The following is an 18591-nucleotide window of genomic DNA, read 5'->3' as shown; positions in this document are numbered from 1 at the left end:
TTCCTGAGGGGAGTTTCTTGAAGGGGGCTCAGAAAAGCAGCGTCTGTTGTGGAAAGCCTGGTTTGACTGAGCCAAACTCGGTCAAGCCAGGCTGCTTCAAAAAGCCAACCCAGAGCTGATCTTAAGTCTGGTTTAAGGGCGTTTTCAAACCTTCTACACAGAATCAGTGGATGAATTGCTAAACTTAGTTTGAAAACACAGCTCCCTTCACTGGTTTTATAATAGCTTTATTTATATAGCCCAATATAGCAAATCACAAATGTACCTCAAGGGTTAGGATAATACATCGCCCTCTGCCTTTAGACCCTTGACTCGGAGGAGAAGAATACGGCTTCAGCCAGGTTCCAAAACTGGAATGTAATGTAACATAAGCAGAACTGTAAGAAAGCAGGAAGCAGAGAGGAGTTCAAACCCTGGCTACTTACTCATCTCTGGAAACTTTCAGACATGGTCGGACACATGTGGCAATGTCTCTGGATTGTACTGAAGGTGAACGTACAATACATATAAACATTTTCCAGACGTCTGTTGGACTCGTTGCTACTTGGTTTGTCCTCTATAAGGTGAAAATACAGTTAGAGTACCTTTAGATTTTTGCATTTTAGTTTCTGTTTAACTGATTTTGTTTAAGTTACGTTTAAATGTTTACGTGAGGCTACAGCAAAAGGTCAAAGTGCAACTTACACACACACACAGATCACATGCTTCCTTCTGCACAGTGACACGGTGGCTGGGTGTAGTTCAGCAGAAAGAAAATAGTTCCTCCATGAAGCTGTGGATTATCTTGAGTAACCGGGTCATGATCTCTGGATGTATTTTTTTGGCACTTTGAGCAACACAAGCTAACTGCCACCTCTTGTCTTTATATTCGAGAGAGGGCAGACATCTCTACAGCCGATATCTCCACAACTCACACCTAAAACAATCGATGGCGAAACAGAGGTGAAAATGTATTTTTGATTTTGGAGTGAACTGTCCCTTTAAGAATAAAGCATGATCGGGCAACTGGTGGATAAACATTATAAGTGCAGTTAAATGTAACCGAGTAGTGAAGTTAAAATGCGAGTTATGTCCTGTGCAGGAAAAGTTGTCTATAGTACCACCAAACACAACACAATAAAGACAGCGAGACCCTGGAATCATTAGATAAAATCAACATTTATTATAAAAATACAACCAATCATGTCACAGTCGTGGTGTTCGGTATGGTCATTCATTAGAATTCAACACAGGATCAGGTCAAAGTGTGTGATGTTCCCCATTCACAGAGCAAATCTCACTGCTCTGAAACGAATCCACACACATACACACAAAAAGATAAAGAACAATGTGGCTGAGCTCGGCTGCCATGAGGATATAAAAATAGATAAGGACATAAGGTTCCTCCTCAAACAGGAAATGAAGGAGATGGACTGAGTCGTCTTTCACACATCACACTCATTATCCATTCCTCTCAGACGCCCCCTGCCCCCTCCATCATATGCTGACTTTTTGGAAGAGAGACAAAATCCGTCAGTGTGAAATGAGGTCAGCGATCGCCCTGCTGATGGAAAATCACCTACAGTACTCACCAGACCACGGACGGACACACACACACACACACACAGTACCTACACTTTCTCTACAACACTCACACACTCTCTCCGAGACACACCGATGTGTTGCTAAAGGGTTGCCATGACAACTCTCTTAAATTCCCATTCGGACAGGGCGAGTGTGAGAGTCTGTGTGTGTGTGAAGTGTAATCGAGTAGAGTCATTTAGGGCTCACAGAGAAAGTCATTTTAATGCAGTAATGTCCGTTTTAAAGATGATTTCAGGGTTGGAGCTCCAGAATAAGCCTGCAGCCTGGAGGCTGTGACACTGACTACGTTTACGGGCACAAAATATTCCAGCTCTTGCCCTTATTCTGAAAAAGACAATATTCCTACTGAACTGTCCCCGTTCTCTAATGAAAATTAATATCCCACTAACGCTCGCACATCTTCACCAGAATATGGCTGAATTTGGAAAAAGCAACATGCTGTTTAAAAGACCCGTATAAAATTTGGAATATTGTCAGATTCTGAATAATAGTGGAATATTAGTGTGTGTGTAAGTGTAGTGCGGCTGTTCGGCTAAGACTAACAGTCAGGAAATCCTGTGCTCCTCCCATTAATCACCAACAGATCACATCAGCATCGCTACGTTTTATCAGCCTGACACCAGTCCTTTAGCTTGTCATTTAACGGCACTGAGCAGAGTTCACAGCAAGGATCCCAAACAGACTGAACCCATTAGCTGTGATTTAAATGTGAAGCGCTGCATCATACTTTCTGATCCAAACTCCGATCCAATGAGGAAATATTTATGTCACACAAAAAAATCACAGTGAGGAAAAACAGTTTGATCTACACTTTCATAAATCAAATGGATGTTGAAACGAGTGCACCTCAGTCATTTATCTGTATTGGAGTAATGCAAGAGTAATGGATTTGGCCACAATCTGCAATACAGCTCAACAAAGTAAAAACACATTAAAGTTATAATCTTTGAAATTTCATGACATCAAAACACATTTTTGTCCCATCTTTTCTGCAGCAGCCATTTAATGTATTAACAGTCTGCAATCACCTCTTTATATATTAGTTTCCTTGTTGGTGGCAGGGTCCGCCACTGCTGTGCTGGCTTCAGATTCCCTCCACACGCACAGATATATTCATACAGACTCACGCATGTCATTTCCTACTACTACGACAAAGTGTACAACTGGCATTTATTGGGAGGCAGTCACAGGAAAGGCAGTGTATTTGTCATGGAGGTTATTCTTCATCAGCGATGCTTCTACGACACAATCATTCGGTCACAGTGGGTCAGTTTTACTTCTTTATCAACCAGAAATAAAGGATTATAACTTTAAAATCCATTTTAGTTAAAACAAGATTGTCATTTTTGCTGTGATTAATATGGATTAAGAATAATCTCTCAAATCAACACATATTCAAAGACTGTGTACCACAGTTTACTTCTCAGAACCGTCATCTTCTGCCTGTGAGGGCAGAGCAAGGGGCTACAAACACACAGCTTTAAGTCTGATCAGAGGTCAGCAGTCATCTTCCAGGCCGGTTAAACGACGTACCATGTTAAACATAAAAAAACACACTATGGGGATGTGAATAGCTTGCATAGGATGGCCAACAAGGCATTAGACTGCAGCAACAGCAAAGAGTAGAAATAGCTACATGAACAGCTGGATAGTTTAGCATCATTAAAGGAAAAATCCACCCTTTAACACTCTGTTACATAACAAAACATCAAGCTGCAGCATTCAGTGGAGTTCAGTGGTGCCTGTCTGTCTGATCTATTTCTATACACCTGATTCTCCTACATCTCCCATGATGCTCTTCAACAGCCTTTAAAGAGCTAAAGAGCAAATACATTTAGCAAACAACCCCTGTAGCTCTCAAGAACTCCTTTCTGTTCCTCTTTTATGGTGAATTTCTCTTCGCTCCCAAAGTTACCTGCAGAAACAGGAAGAAAGCCGCACCACCGAACGGCAGAATGCGCCCTGAAACACAGGAGACCACCTCCAGGTGCTGTTCTGAACGAGGTGGACTCCTCCTTCAACGTTAAAGTTTGGATACACTGAAAGCACACTGTCTTCAACTCTTACATTTACACTGCGCAGGCGGGGTGGGTGTCAGCCTCCTTCTGATACAGGAGGACGGTCAGGTGAGCTTGTGCTTCTACATTCAGCGATCTTTGTGCGCCCCTCTTAGGGCAGCGGGGGCAGAGACAATAACATCCACTCTGCCAATAGATGCTTCCAGGAAAATATTGAGTAGTGAGAGGAAAATAAACTTCACTTAACTTCATAACATTCTGTCCATTTTATAATGTGTGGTTGGCATGTTGTTGCATCTTTGTTGCTTTAAATTAACTGTTTTTCCTCTTATTTCTGGCCAAACATACAGTACATGTCTCAATATAAATCTTTAAATGATTTTTTCCACTCTAATGAGCGAAAATTTTTTGAAAATTGGGCCACATGAGTTGACCAACGCACCAGTCTCCAAAAACCTTACTGGGTCTAAGAACAGAGGCTCAAAACTGCATAATTAAACAAACAAACTTGCTGATGAGTTTTCCCTGATTTTCCCTCGTTCGGCCCTCAGGCCTGCAGGAGCTTCTTGAAATCCTCGTCCATGCCTCCAGCTCTCAGCTGCTCCAGGCTGTGGTAGCGATGGACGACATCGTCGGCGGTCACCACCACCACCCGGAGGCCGTGGGCGTCCTCGCCGAGCTGGCAGCCGATGGCCGAGCTCACGACCATGTCCAGGCCGTCGTGACGACCGCCGGCGTTTCGGTGATAATGGCCGGAGAAGACTGCTTTTACCCCTGTGGTGATGAGAGGTGCGTGAGAGGGCAATACAGAAACTCCACAAATCCAAGCATTAACCGGTGAAACACGAAGGCTTCAGCTTGTTTGTTTAGTGGCCTGATTTCGTCTCTGCTTACGTCACTGATCTAAACTGGGATACTACTATGAATAGGCATCACGCTCTTTAGAGTACCAGGTAATTCACACCACGTCTGACCCCTCTATCCCTCATGTATCCCATGTAAAGGTGCATTATGTAGAATTATTAACACCTCATGGCACAAAATGACCAAAACAGAGCTACAAGGACTTGAGAGGGTTGGTGATCAACACCTTTGAGTCCATGTCTGCTCCATCTGGAGTTTTCATGCTTCAAATAACTGAGTGACAGCACCTCGACAACAACCTGTTGCTCAATGTCATGGTTTTTGTTCGACTAATATATCTTTAGTTAGACAGTAGCTCGCTGAACATTAGCATAAAATCATGAATGTACTGTTGCAGTGTAATATTGAATAATTCTCTATCCAATACCATCAGCTGGAACTTTCTGAACACAATGCTTTATGGGTAGAAAAGAAAGGTAGGGAGAGAAAGAAAGAAATGTGAGGGAAGGTCAGAGAAGAAAAGGGAAACCTGCAGAAGAGACACATGAGGATGGAATAAGGGAAGAAAGTGAGAAAGAAAGAAATAAAGAAGAAGACGACGGCACTCTGAAGCCTTCCACTTGTGGCATATTTTGTTAACCCAGGGAACTTTCATTAGGGGAGCCACAACTTTCAATTTATTTTCAATTACAAACGACATCATTAATAGAACGGTGAGGGTGAGGCTCGGCCCTGCGGCGGTGATACTGTGTCACCGCAGCTGAAATGACTGCACGCTTAAAACGGCATGCCAAAGCAAGCCTAGCTTTGCATGAGGGCTGCAAAATGAGTCGCTTTGCCGTGTGCCAGCGTCGCGTTTGTTTAGTTTTGGGAGAACCAATTGGATTTTCTGTCGAGTTGGTGTCACTTTGGTGCCAGGTTTCACTTGAACAAAGGGTAAAGAAAAAGAGCTGAATTGGCGTTGTGCTGTGGTATGGTGAAGGTGGCAGGGGTCTTTCGGGACACATGCGTGTTCAAACGTGCATGCGTGCGTAGGTGAGGGGATCTGATTTTAAAACGGGTTTACTGCAGGCTTTTGGCTGAGAAAACGAGTTGCTCTATTTTCTAACGGCGTTGTGTTTCCATGGAGGAAAGTCTAGCTGCTTGCTGCCTCATCTCCAGAGAGACCCAGCCAAAAAAAAAAATGATGAAAACTGGCAACAAAAGAGGATAAATTGCAGCCTGCGCATGAGAAAGACATTGGTCTGTCCCAGAAATCTGCACAACAAAGACAAGGAGGGTCCGTATGAAAGAACGCTTCTGCATCTACCGCTGATACTACTTCGATGTCAGCACCGTGAAATTGCCCTGAATCATCAAGCCCACCACTCTACATAATCGAACAGCACCAGCATACAAATGTGACCTAAATTTGTATTAATATTCAGAGCTCTGTGAGGACAGCGGTTGCACATGCTGGACGATTTAATAATTAATCTGCCATAGATGGAAACTGATGATTTGGGCCTGTATGTGAGTATGCCCGGGCTAAATTCATTTACGATCAAAACCTGGGGCAACACTGTGTGAAGCCCACCCTCCTGTGACTCATGGGTGGGCCTGCAGCTATATCATTATGGGCCACACATTTAATGAATCTGTTTGTGTGTATGAGTGCGTGGCCAGGAATAATAGCCTTTCATATAACCTTGCCACTACTGACAAAACGGCCAGGGGTCAGCACTGTCTAGTCGCAGAGGTGCGTTCATCGTGTCTGCGTACATGTGCGTCCTTGGCGTTGTTTTTAGATGAAGGCCAAAAGGCCACAAATGCCCTCCACGCCTCCTGGCCAAAGCATGTACTCATTGCTCTGCGCGACTGTGTATGTATAGGCATGTGTGTGTGCGCGTTCTGTGGTGTACTCCCTCTATGCTGACAGACAAATAAGTGTTTTTATCTGTCCTGCGAGGAATCACACAGCACGTCTACAATTATTCAGACCCTGCGAGAGAAAACAAAGCGAAGAAGCAACAGAAGTGTCAAGCAGGGAAAATGTTTGATGTGATCACCTGATGACTCAGTTAGCGACGCTGACTGCGGAAATGTTGGATTTGTTACACCATCCACATGGGGACTGTGACTTCTTCGCCACCTCTGCGAGATGAGGTGGTGGGAGGAAGACGCTATGACATAGTAAAGAGGTGATAGACAGAAATGAATCCTGTAATAATAATGACGAATAAACGGCAGGAGGAAAAAGTGTCTTTGAAGCTGAAATAGGTTTTCTGAACCTCCTCTAAAACTCCCAAAGATGCCATGATTAATCATGCCGACAACTATAAGTGTGTGGGAGTGTGCAAGTGTGCATATGTATACATGTGTCAGTGCGTCTCTGATGAACCACATCCCACACACACTGCATGACACCCCACGCAGCAGCAGCAGTGAGCTTCCCCCATATGTATGTGACATTTGTGATGCATCCAGCGTAACGAGTTGCGCTGTACATTTGTTGCACGGAGGGCCCCACTGTGCAGTAATCTTAGATCCGCTGCAGTAGGAGGCACTGTTAGTCACAGCATTAAAGGAATAGTTCAACATTCGGGGAAGTACACGTTTAACTTCTCGCTGAGAGTTAGATGAAAAGACTGATGCAACTCTCATATCTGTTCGCTAAACATGAAGCTGCGGCCAGCACTGTGATAAAAAAGATATAACGTGTTAATATGTGACCTTTAGAGGTGCTAGTAGGTGGACTTCCCTTGCAGAGGCAAGCCTTTCCCCCGTTTCCAGTCTTTATGCAAAGCTAGCTGTAGCTCTACATTTAGCAGACAGACATGTAAGTGGTATCAATTTCCTCATCTAATTCTAATCCAAAAGAGCATAAGAGCATTTCTAAAAGTGTTGAAATCCTACTTAAATAAAATAGTAAAATAAATCATGCCCCTACACAATAAAAACAATCCATATAAGTCCTCTTGAACATGAAGTGTACGTTACCAGCATTTACTACAGCAATAAGTAGACATAAAGTGTAACAGGTGATATCTACCTGTCTGCACGCACTCAGATCTGCACTTTACTGCTGTTTCAAAATGACTCTGAACATCTCTGAGCTAAGCAGAATTATTATTTAATACTACTATTCAAATACCAGAGATTCACCTCCCGGTTTTCTCCTCCAAGGCACGGGGGTCCTGGGAGAGTCACAGCTGGCTAACCTGTCTAATGTCTATCAGGCAGAATGGGGTCGTCGTCGCGACATAATACAGGCTTTCTTTCAAGGTCTTCAGTGCAGCTGAGGATTGAAGTAAGGACAATTTGCATGCTATGGAAATGAACCGGCTTCCTCCTGCTTGTTCCGCTGGCTCTTATGGAGCCGATTTCACAGATACAGAGTAGGAACTGCCCAGAGATAACGCCCTGACCTGAATTCATTTGAGCACGGCCCTCTCAGAGAGGCGTCATTACGGAGGCTTTAGAAGTCAACCACTGCACCTGGGCCGCTCTCTGCTGAAAAAACCTCTGGGTGAAAAAATGAGAAAGAAAAGCATTTTCAATCTCAAAAAGATTGTCTGTATGAATAAAAGATAAACAACTGAAGGAAAAATAAAGCAGAATAAAGAAGAACAGAGAAAGCTGTCCCGTTTGCGATGCAGTCAGAAGATGAGGCTGACCTCTGAAAGTGTTGGCCAGAGAATGAATTTTACTTTTCCTCTTACTCTTTCAAAGTATAATACACAAAATATTTTAAACCTCACAATGTCCTTACACTGTTTCGAAGATTTGTTGTGGGGATACAACCACTGATTGGCTGTGACCCCTTCTAGACCAACGCAGTGATGAGGGTTAACCCGCACAGGCAACCCTCTTCCTGACTTGGGTTGAACGCAGGTCAGACACTTACTTATGTCTGGTAAGACGCTGACCATCGAGTGAAAGGAGTGGCACGTAGGACGTGAGTAACCAGAGAAAAACGTGAAGAAGGCGTGTGTGACTTGCATTTGTAACAGCAGCAGAGACAAACCTCAAGAGTCTACAGCCATGCTTGCAGCTCTGCGAGGAAGTACATACGTACAGCAGTACTTTGAGCTAAATGCTAATCTCACCAAGCTCACAATGACAGCGTTAACATGCTGACTGTTTGCCCTGATGATGGCGCTTGATGAAAAGCCAGAGGATCACCAGTGCTATTAGAATTCTTCGGCTTAAATAGCATTTGGAACTTTTTCAAATGTTTGAAACCTACTTCTTGATGTCAAAAGCGAGACTTCGCTCAAGTTGTCTGCATGATGTATCTTGGAAACCTTCATTTTTAACCCAACCATTCCTGTACAATGAGCCTAAAATGCATATTCAGTGCGTGCCCAGCGTGAATTGAAAGCAGTTCTTGAACCATTTGGAGTTCATGCAAGGTTTTGGTCTCTTTTGAGATGCAACACTCTAAAGTTTTATCCCCACAGTCAGAAACATTGTAAGTGCGGCTGGCATTGAGTCATAGAAGTTTGAGCACGCTGACACAGAAGGTTTTTATTTCGGCCTGGATATCTTTTTTGCCTGCAGATGACTCTATCTGGGCCTTATTAGGTGGAAAACATAATAGGACCACAGCTTGAAGTCGTACCCTCGTCCAATCTCAATACAAAAGGATAAAAATAACACAGAAAATGAATGAAAACTATTTTAGAAATTATTTTCTAAGGATACAATTTGGCATTTTCCTAAACAAAGCTATTTACTATATTCATCAAGAGAATATATTTATATTCAGGTAATCTATATTTATCTTTCGGCCATCTATCATTTCTAATTCCCAGCACTGGGTAATATCCCTCTTTGCTCTGAATTTCTTGTTTTGACCGTAAAGTTTCCCACTGAAGCAGCATATCCTCGCTCACTGAATTTCACCTGCTGTTTGAAGCACCACTCATCTGCACAATTGGTTGCAACTGGATCGACCTTTACACAAAAGAAGAGGGGCACAGACTTCTTTTCGACTGTTTTCTTTCTACTTTAGGCTGTGAACGTGACGTGGAAGATCCTATTCAGTCAAGTGAGGGGCCAACTGAAAGGTGCAGTAGCCATTTTGATGCTAACATATCGCATACGTGCTACATGCTCACCAGAGTTTTAATGGAGAAAACAGGAAATGAGCACATCTGTCAGATAATTTGTGTTTTGGACTAAATATTTCACTGAACTGGATCATCAGGACCTATGCCAGTGTAACCGGAGCATTTTGTCTTGGTGTGATTGATCATTGGATTACTATGAGACTCCATCAGTGAGTTGCCTCAATTTTACATTCAGTTGTTGATTGTACCTGCTGTTGTGATCGTATCTTAAAATGGTTTGTGTCAATCAAATCACAGGAATCGTAGTTTTAGACGGATGGTGTACTCAACAAAGTTGGCTTTATTAAACTATTGTGGCTCTGATTAAGCGTGCAGGCTTTGCCTTGTTTCATCAACTGAGTAACTAATTCACTTTTCTTATCCAGTTCTTGGATTTCAACTGCAAACCTTTTGCTCATTCTTGTCTAACCACTACGTCATTAAAGGGCCGGCGTTCTGCAGGTACTCTTTCTCATGACACACTACCGCGGCCGATTTGACGATGTGCCCATCTTTCAACAGGAAAAGGCAAGTCACAAGTGGGAAAAGCTAGTTCTCTGTTGGAGAGAAAACTTTCGAGCTTGTGGACTTGCATGCACTGCTGCAGGCTGTCGCTGCCTCCAGGATAATGACAGCTGGCACCCTTCTGGGAAAATGAGCTTGATTTGACAGTGAAAAAATACAATACACGACTCCTTTCACTTTGCTTCACTGCAATCAAAGTAGCACATCTAACTTTCTATACATTGTTGTCCAAAGTGCCTCTGCATGGGTGGCCTGGTGGGAATTAACCTCGCAACTGTGGCAATGTTAGCGCCATGGTTCTAGTCGTTGAGCTATATAAAGGATTCAAATCATTGTCCTTCCACTGACAGGACCACACTAAACCCATTCAGCCATAAAAAGAATTGACCAGATAACTGTGCTAAGTGTTAAGTGTCTGAGCTACACTCAGACAGGAAGGACAGCACGCGTTCAGAGAGTATCGCATGCAGTGGATGATTGTCGAGTCCAATTTCAACACATTTTTGTCTCTTCGTCATGCTTTGCCGCGTTCTTCCTTTTCCCTTTTCTCGCTGAGTGGATGCCGTCGCGAAAACATGCACTTTACGTGCTGATAATTCCACGTCTTGTCTCAGTCTCTGTGGAGATCCCATTTACCTGTCAGCCTTGAAACGGCGCTGGTTCTTTTGTGCTTTTCTGTGTGATAAAGACTCCCATCTGGGGACTGGCCTTTGCTTTGACAGACAGAGGTGGGGAGGGAGGGAGGGAGGGAGTTAGAGCGCTCAGAAAATACCCAGAGTAAGCAGTCAGAGTGATGAAAACATATCGAATGCTAACGGCGGAAAATTACCCAGAATCAAATTGAATTCTGGTCAGGGTTGCAGAAAAACGCACAGAAAGGAGAGGGGACTCCTTTCTGATATACGACCGCAGTTTGTTTATATTCTGATTTTTATATGCTGTCATCATTTGAGCCGTGTTCGCCTTAATTGGCAGACGTGTTTGAATATTCTGAAACACCTTCACTATTTAAATGCTAATAGTGGCTGCTGATAAAATTGCAAAATAAAGGAATAAAGGAAATAAAGAATCTTCCGTTCACATTTGATCGTGTTTGATGTTTGTGCTCCTTCCTTCAATCCGCCCTCCCCTTCTTTCCCTTCTCACTCTCATTCATCTCCCTTTCATCTCTTGGTCACTGATTGGATTTGCTAATTGCGAGCTAAGTTCCTACCTTGCCCCCCCCTCCTCCATCAGTGACTACCTCAAGGAGAAGCTATTTTCCTTCAGACCTTTCCTCATTTTTTTTTTTCCATCTCTCTCTTTGGCACAAATTTTTAATGTGCTTTTGAACAAAGCTGTCATCTGCACATCTGTGAGAATGGGCTGTGTGGGAGGGAACATGCAACGTGGTCAGGTCTGGGAAATAATTCATCATGAAATGGTGGCTGCTGATAATTTGCATGACAGAGGGATACAAAATGATGTAGCGTGGTGAGGCGTCTTGCAGGCCCGGCTCCCCATAAATCACTCCCAGCCATCAGTCACCACGCAGCATCCCCATCCTGTGTCCTCCAGTTACACACAACATACACACACACAATCACAAAGGGAGCTTTGAAATGAAAGTAGTCAGCATGTCATCAATCCCTCAGAGAGCATGTATGCCTTTTGGCCATTTGGTACCCAACGTGGTACCTAATCATCCTGAATCCAAGCTATGATCCTTATGGTTCTCCAAGTACGACAGGCCTCGAAACTTAAGATGTCACAGATGTTAAGGGGCGTACTACTCTGGGGGAATAGTGGAAATCCAGGGCCCGAACCTGGGGAGCACCCTCAAAAAGCCTGAAGTTAAGATTCTTTTCATCTTCTGCGACTTCAGTCCTCCATCAGTGTCTGCACAGGAGGCGTTCAGGCACAGTGCTGAGAGTAAGTAAATCAGGTTTTGGCAGCGCTCACAGGCCAAAACATAATCAGTGTAGATATGAGAGTGAAACACCTCGAGGTGCTGCTTAAACCGCAGCAGGGGAGAAAGTGTGCGGTGAGGGGAGGTGGGACGTAGCTGCCAACGATGGTGGAGACTTTTGAAGGAGTCGGAGAACTTGCGTCAGCTCAGAAGTAGAACTGAAACTTAATGAGTACGTTTAAATACATTTTAATACACCAATATCAAAACAATTAGCTACTGAAGTAATGTAACAAAGTACATTTACTCAAGCAGTGTACTTAAGTACAAATATGAGCTACTTGTTCTTTGAGTGTTTCCATTTTGTTATACTTCTTCCTTGGACTCCACTCCATGTCAGAGGGACATATTGATTTTTTTTACTTCACTACATCTATTTGACATCTGCAGCTACTGTGGTTTTTTAAAAATCCTGAGTAGTGTTATTCATTAAAAGATTCAACACGTATATTATACAGTGGCTGAAAGTAGCTCCCTTTTGAAAAGCTACAACATTAAATTGCTGCTTTCATCAGGAATAACAATTAAAAATAATATAATAATGGATTGTCTAAACCTGGCGATGCAATGTCATCCAGCAAGGCACTACACCGGCCAATGAAATAGCTGCAAGTGGCTGTCTCAGTTTCATATTATCACAATATACAGTATTACAGAATTATTATTATTATCACTAGTGTTTAGTGGTAGTTATTATCAGTTACAATTATCCTTAAAGGAATGAAAACCAAAGGATTTTTCATTGGTTTGCCACCTTTGCTCGCGGTAGAAAAAGGGAGAGTGTGACAAAGAAAAGGACATAATAAGAGAGCGAGATACAGAAAGAGCAAAATAATTATTCTGCCTCATCATTAAAACAATGGGGTTAAAGGCTTAACCGTGGCCTCTTATCAAATCCCCAGTGGGTGATAAATGTGTCTTTGCTTTTGAACAGAGAAGGACCCTTGCTGATAAAGACAACCGGCGGCGAGAGAAAGAGACGGGGAAGGAAATACAGGCAGACTACGCGGAGCAGCACACGGCTTATCTTCGCCTCTAGTTAGCTACTGTATGTACAACTCTACAGCTGCTAGCAATGCTGGGAGTTCCAATGAATTTCTCAGCTGCACTCTTGTTGTTGTTTTTCCCCCCTACATAAACCGGATTCGGAGGCAGCAGGGAGGTGTGTGTCTGCATGTTCATTCGTCCTTGTTTGTACGTGTGCTGAAGGTATGCTGGATGTAGGATATAAACCTTGGAGGAGGAGGAGGAGAAGGAGGGCAATGAAATCTAATTACAGTACAACCATCTATGAGGAGCGGAGCGGCTGAGAGCACTGCTGGGATTTCTGCTACTCCACTCGCCGCTCAGAAAGGAGACGTCGGTTCCCGGCAATGGGAATTCAATCTTCTCTGAACAGATTCTGGATGCGCGCAAAACCTGTTCTCTCAACATCCTCAACGAACACGCAGCCTACAATTTTTGCATGTCTTTTCTCCTCTGCTTGTAGTAATTAAATGCTGACTGAGCGCACACTGAAAGACTGGCATAGGTAGGGGCTATAAAGCCAGAGAGAGCATATTTACTATGATTACGGTTATGACAGTGACAAGGCAGCGCAGGAGTAACCATAATAAGAGTAAAAAGAAGTTCCTCCAGGGTTTTTAGGGCTTTGCATGATTGCTACCAATAAACCGAGTGTGCTGCGCTGTCTGAAAAGTCTTCTGCCAAGTAGTAAACACCACAAAAGAAGTAAAAACAAGTTGTCTTGTTGCTTTGTTTACTGGTTGTCGGAACAGTTTGCAAATCAACCAATAAATCAGATTTACTTGCGCGTTTGAAAGGTGTCCTTTTCTAATCAGGTGCTTGGTTTAAGCTCAAAAGATTTTAAACACAAATGCACAATTGAAGGCAAGATTTAATATCAACCAAATCACTGTCAAATCAGACCCCATAGTTATTGCTTGTGCAATTAAAAAAGGGATCACACGATACCTTACTTGCCGAGAGGGGGTCATCACAGAGAGACAGTGCATCATTAATATGAGCTGGATTGCAGTCAACAGTTCCCAGGGTGGAACTGCTCGCTCCGATGAGCCACAGGAAGACTAATTGGTGTCGCACCTTTCCCATGTGTGGCTGCTCTGCTGAGATAACATATAGATACCTACTGTAGAATATATCATGCACAGAAAGGTGCTCCATTGCATCGTGATTTATATGCAAAACGCACTTAGCACACACAAAAACACGTACAAAATAATGTCATGCACGCACAATGACTCAAACTCACATATGCTATGAGAAGGAGGAAGAGGAATGAAAAATACCTCAGTGAGGAAAAATCAATTAAATGTATTTCTTTGTCTGCAGGGGACTACATTCTCTATTTCCGTCATATGTCCCTGGAGTGGTGGGGGGCTGCAGAAACCCAGCAGCAGCAGTAACAGCCTCACAATGCTGAGCCAAATCCTCTGCTGCTGTAAGCCAACTGACACCACAAAAAGACGCCTTTGGAGCGGTTGGGGGACCCGCTTACACATAACAGTGTGTACTCACTTTTTAATGTTAGATTTGTTGGTTTTTGCCATTAATAAACCCCCCTCCACCCACCCTCAACATTGTACGTTCAGGGAAAAAGAAAAAGAGGGAAATAATAACAATCTCCATAAAATTCATATACCTTAATAAGAGGTATAGGACAGTACCTTTTCATAGGTGCTGCTGTTTTATTTAACATCCTCACTCATTCATTTCAGTCTGATCACTCTCCAGGAACACAGTGTTCCACATTTCCCTGAATTTATTTACTTTCCCTCTGACCACATAGCTTCATTTCTCCAAACAAGGCAGGACAACACTATTTTATTTCATCAGGTACAGGGCCATCCACACAAGACTGAAGCAGGCACACATTGATCAAGGCCACTGCCTTGCAGCCTGGTGTGAAGTGATCAGGACTTTCGCCTCAATGGGGATCTCTATAGCAGCCACACATGGATTATACTGATGTTTTACAGGTCAGCATTTACTTACTAAAGAGGACTGATTTGATTCCAAAGACGCATTTGTGTAACAACCAGTGGTTTTATTTCAAGGCTGCTTTCTGTAAATTTGAATTACCAGACAAAGAAAGAGGAAAGCCATCCAATTGTACCTCTTTGTTCCTGCCAGACTGCTGTTTCTCTTATAGCTATAATAAGCGCCAGTAAGAACTCTGAGGCAGCCAACTAAGAAGTCTGAGCTTTTCTGAATAACATCCATGTGCTATTGGTATAAAGAAACACTCTCAGAGTATCATTAAGAGCTTCCCCGTGTTCCATTAAGGGATCATGAAGCAAAATTCTTTTTACACTATAAAACATGTAATCCTTCAACTGCAAGCGTAGCCACGGCACATTTATCTTTCAGGCAAAATTATATGTGAACAGGCTGCACAAACATAGATAGAGACTTATCCTTGTCAACTGCTTACTTTAATGAAAATCTCACTGGAAAAATTACATTAATGCTTCATCTGTGCCAATGCTCAACTGTTCGTGCATGGACGTGTGTGTGTGTGTGTGTGTGTGTGTGTGTGTGTGTGTGTGAGGTTAATGATGCTGCCCTTTACTGTAATGACAGTGATGATCACCACAGTACAAGAGCACATCTGGAGGCTTCGGATCACAGGGTGAAGCGGTGAGGATGGACCAACATGGGGGGGGAGATGATGCATGAATAACGCAACTCAAAGAGGGGGAAAAAATTACCATAGCCAATCTAGCCAATGTCCAGAAGAGACATAATTTACCACGGATGACAGGGAACACAGCCCGCACAGACAGGAAGACAAACAACACACTTTCCCTGGTGCTCTTTTTATCTTCAATATTCAGTAAATAACTGTTTTCTGCAATTCCTTGCTTGTTTTTCTTGTTTTCTCCTCTAAAAAGCCTGCAGTCTTTCCATTGTGATATTTTTAGCAGGCGCTAGCTAGCCCTGCAGGAAACCCTTACTTCATGTACGTTTCTACAGTTCTACAGTACAGTTTTGCAGCCAACATATGAAGAAAAAGTTCTATATACAAAACTTCTGGTACTAGTAATACTGTATCTGCTTTTTATGTGATATGAGTACATCATATAAAGAAAAACAAACCCTTTTGTTATTATTCATGATGCATCTGATTATGCATTAGTGTCGACAGTCAACATTAAAATCTAAGTGCAGTCTGAGTCAATTTTGTGAAAATGTAGAACATTCATAATCTTTACATCTCAACACTTCCAGATCATTTGTAAGCTCCTCAGTCAAATCCGTAAAACATAAAACAACAAGTAGAGGCTGTGAGGCTGTATTTATACGAGTGCTGCTTTTGTCATGCTTTGGCATGCTAACAATGGCAATGCTAGTATACAAATGTGATGGTGCAGGTGTAATGTAGACAATGTTTAACACCTTAGTTAAAAGTTTTAGCATGCTAATATATGCTAATCAATGCCACACACAGTGGCAAACAGCTGAGGATACTGTGAAAGTCATTCGTTTCTGCAGCATTTTGCTTAAGTACTGGAAAAATTCAAAAACTTAGTCCTGATGAGGGTGCGAACAAAGACAAAATGGATCAGGGATCAGCAAAGTTACTGAATTTCAGTGCAAAATTCTATGGATATTTGTCTGGCCATCACCAAAAATCATGAGATGCACCCTCTAAAAACTATAAATATACCCTCTATCCACTAGACTGTCCTCTAATCACTGGCCAAGTAAAAATTGACTGAACTGATGGTCGCTCTACATGAAAAGCCAGGAGATCATTAGGATTCATCTTCTGGGGACCATGAATGTCTGTACCAAATGGCACTGCAATCTATCCAGTAGTCACCATGACATTTCACTAAAAAACAAAAACTTGTGGCTGGGCTGGAGTGCAGACCAAAGCGCCGAACAAACCGGTCAACATTTCCCTCCACCGAACCACGCTGTTGCCGTGGCTAACGGTGGAAAAAAACAACATTTTATGACAAATATCTGTTATGAACATGCAGTCGCAGCTCTATCATAAACTGACACAGATCACAGTCAGTCTCTGTCACACTCATGCCTCAAGGACATATTCCAGTAGATTCAGGGTACAGACGTTACAGCATCAGTCACCAAGACACTCCTAGTAAGAGATGAAGGAGAGAGCAGAAGGAGCATGAAAGAGAAACCGGGGGATCAGAGGAGAGCAGAAAGAACTAAGAGACAAAGGCTGTTTTATTCAACAATAACGGGCTTCATTCCTTTTGTGCGAGCGCTGTTTTCTTCAAGTCATTGGATTTGAGTTTCATGATTTTTTATATTTAGCTGACTTATCAAGAGCAACTAACTGGCAAAGCTGCGCTGCATTTCACAGCATTTTTGTTACAGCTTGTCATAGCTTTTTGACTTTTGCTCACATGAACGACAACAAATCTTAAGAAACATGCCAAAATGAAGGCTAACTTTACAGTCAAATTAAAATTCTCCATCTGAGCAGTAGTAACACAGACATTTCTGATAAATTCAGGGGACCGCGCGTGACATTTTGCCTAAGCCCATTGTTATGTATGGGGCAGGACTGGACAGACAGGGTGCATGCATGTGGTAAGTAAAATATGAGTGAATGAAGATAAATCACAGGCAGCCCAAAATCACATCCCTTCTCTTGCTGTAATCAGAAGCACCATATAACATACTGTACATACATACATAAACCTAATTGTACATACCAACATAAGAAAGTCATGTAGCGTCTGCAGCTTTATAGTGAGCAGTAGCATGTCTACAATCAATTATTAACAACCATGCACAGTACATGCATGCATATGGTTCATCCGGTATGTGCCCTCCATGTAATCTGAATTTATAATTGCTGGCAGAACATGTGTGAACAAGAGTGTGGATGAGAAAGGACACTTGTGCATAGCATGTTCTGCACATACAGTCATACCCTGCGTTCCTGCATATAAAAAGCCCGTACGGATCGCCCTTTAAATCTTTAACCAGTGTTCCCTTTAGAGGAGCAATCAATTATGAGAGAGAAGGGTCATCAGACCAAAACGGGCCAACATGGTTAAATACTTGCTGGAATAATGGCTGGATAATGAAATTAATACCATCCCCCGCCAGTCACCTTGATGCATGATTGAGAGGCACGTCATGAGTTTGTATGAGCAGTCCTGTCAATCAGTTGTGCGCAACTGGCCAGATCGTGTGATGTGTACGTGTGCGAGTTGAGTCGCTGCTTTCTTAAAGACTTATTGTCCTTGTGAGAGTTTCCTTGCCCGATACCCTTGTATCAGAGTCTTATAAGCCGACAACAATGGATTCTGATTATGGAATTATTCATCTTATAGGGAGTGAATTCTTTAATTAATTCAATTACGCCTATATGTGTGTGTGTGTGTGTGTGTGCCTGGAGCTCTCCTTTGGTTCTGGCTAATGGCATGGCTGACTGTGCTTGAGTCAGATATGCTGGAAATGAACAGGTTTAGCAGAATATTAGCTAAGAAGTATTACGACACATTTAAGACCACTTCGAAGTGGCCTAATCCTTGATTACAGAAAATACTGC

General features: G+C 42.7%; 1 protein-coding gene across 1 annotated transcript in view; it reads right to left on the bottom strand.

Annotated features, from left to right (window-relative positions):
* Nucleotides 1-1151: 1151 nt before the first annotated feature.
* cpped1 (calcineurin-like phosphoesterase domain containing 1) overlaps nucleotides 1152-18591 on the bottom strand; it is a 34670-nt gene continuing 17230 nt past the window's right edge. Inside the window, exon 6 of the mRNA XM_041962760.1 lies at nucleotides 1152-4376. Coding sequence (XP_041818694.1) covers nucleotides 4150-4376 — 227 coding nt within the window. The 3' untranslated portion in view covers nucleotides 1152-4149. The remainder of the gene's footprint in view (nucleotides 4377-18591) is intronic.

This window comes from Chelmon rostratus, chromosome 21, assembly GCF_017976325.1.
Source record: "Chelmon rostratus isolate fCheRos1 chromosome 21, fCheRos1.pri, whole genome shotgun sequence".
NCBI lineage: Eukaryota > Metazoa > Chordata > Actinopteri > Chaetodontiformes > Chaetodontidae > Chelmon > Chelmon rostratus.
Note: the sequence above shows the minus strand (reverse complement) of the source record. Positions and strands in the feature narration are given on the sequence as shown.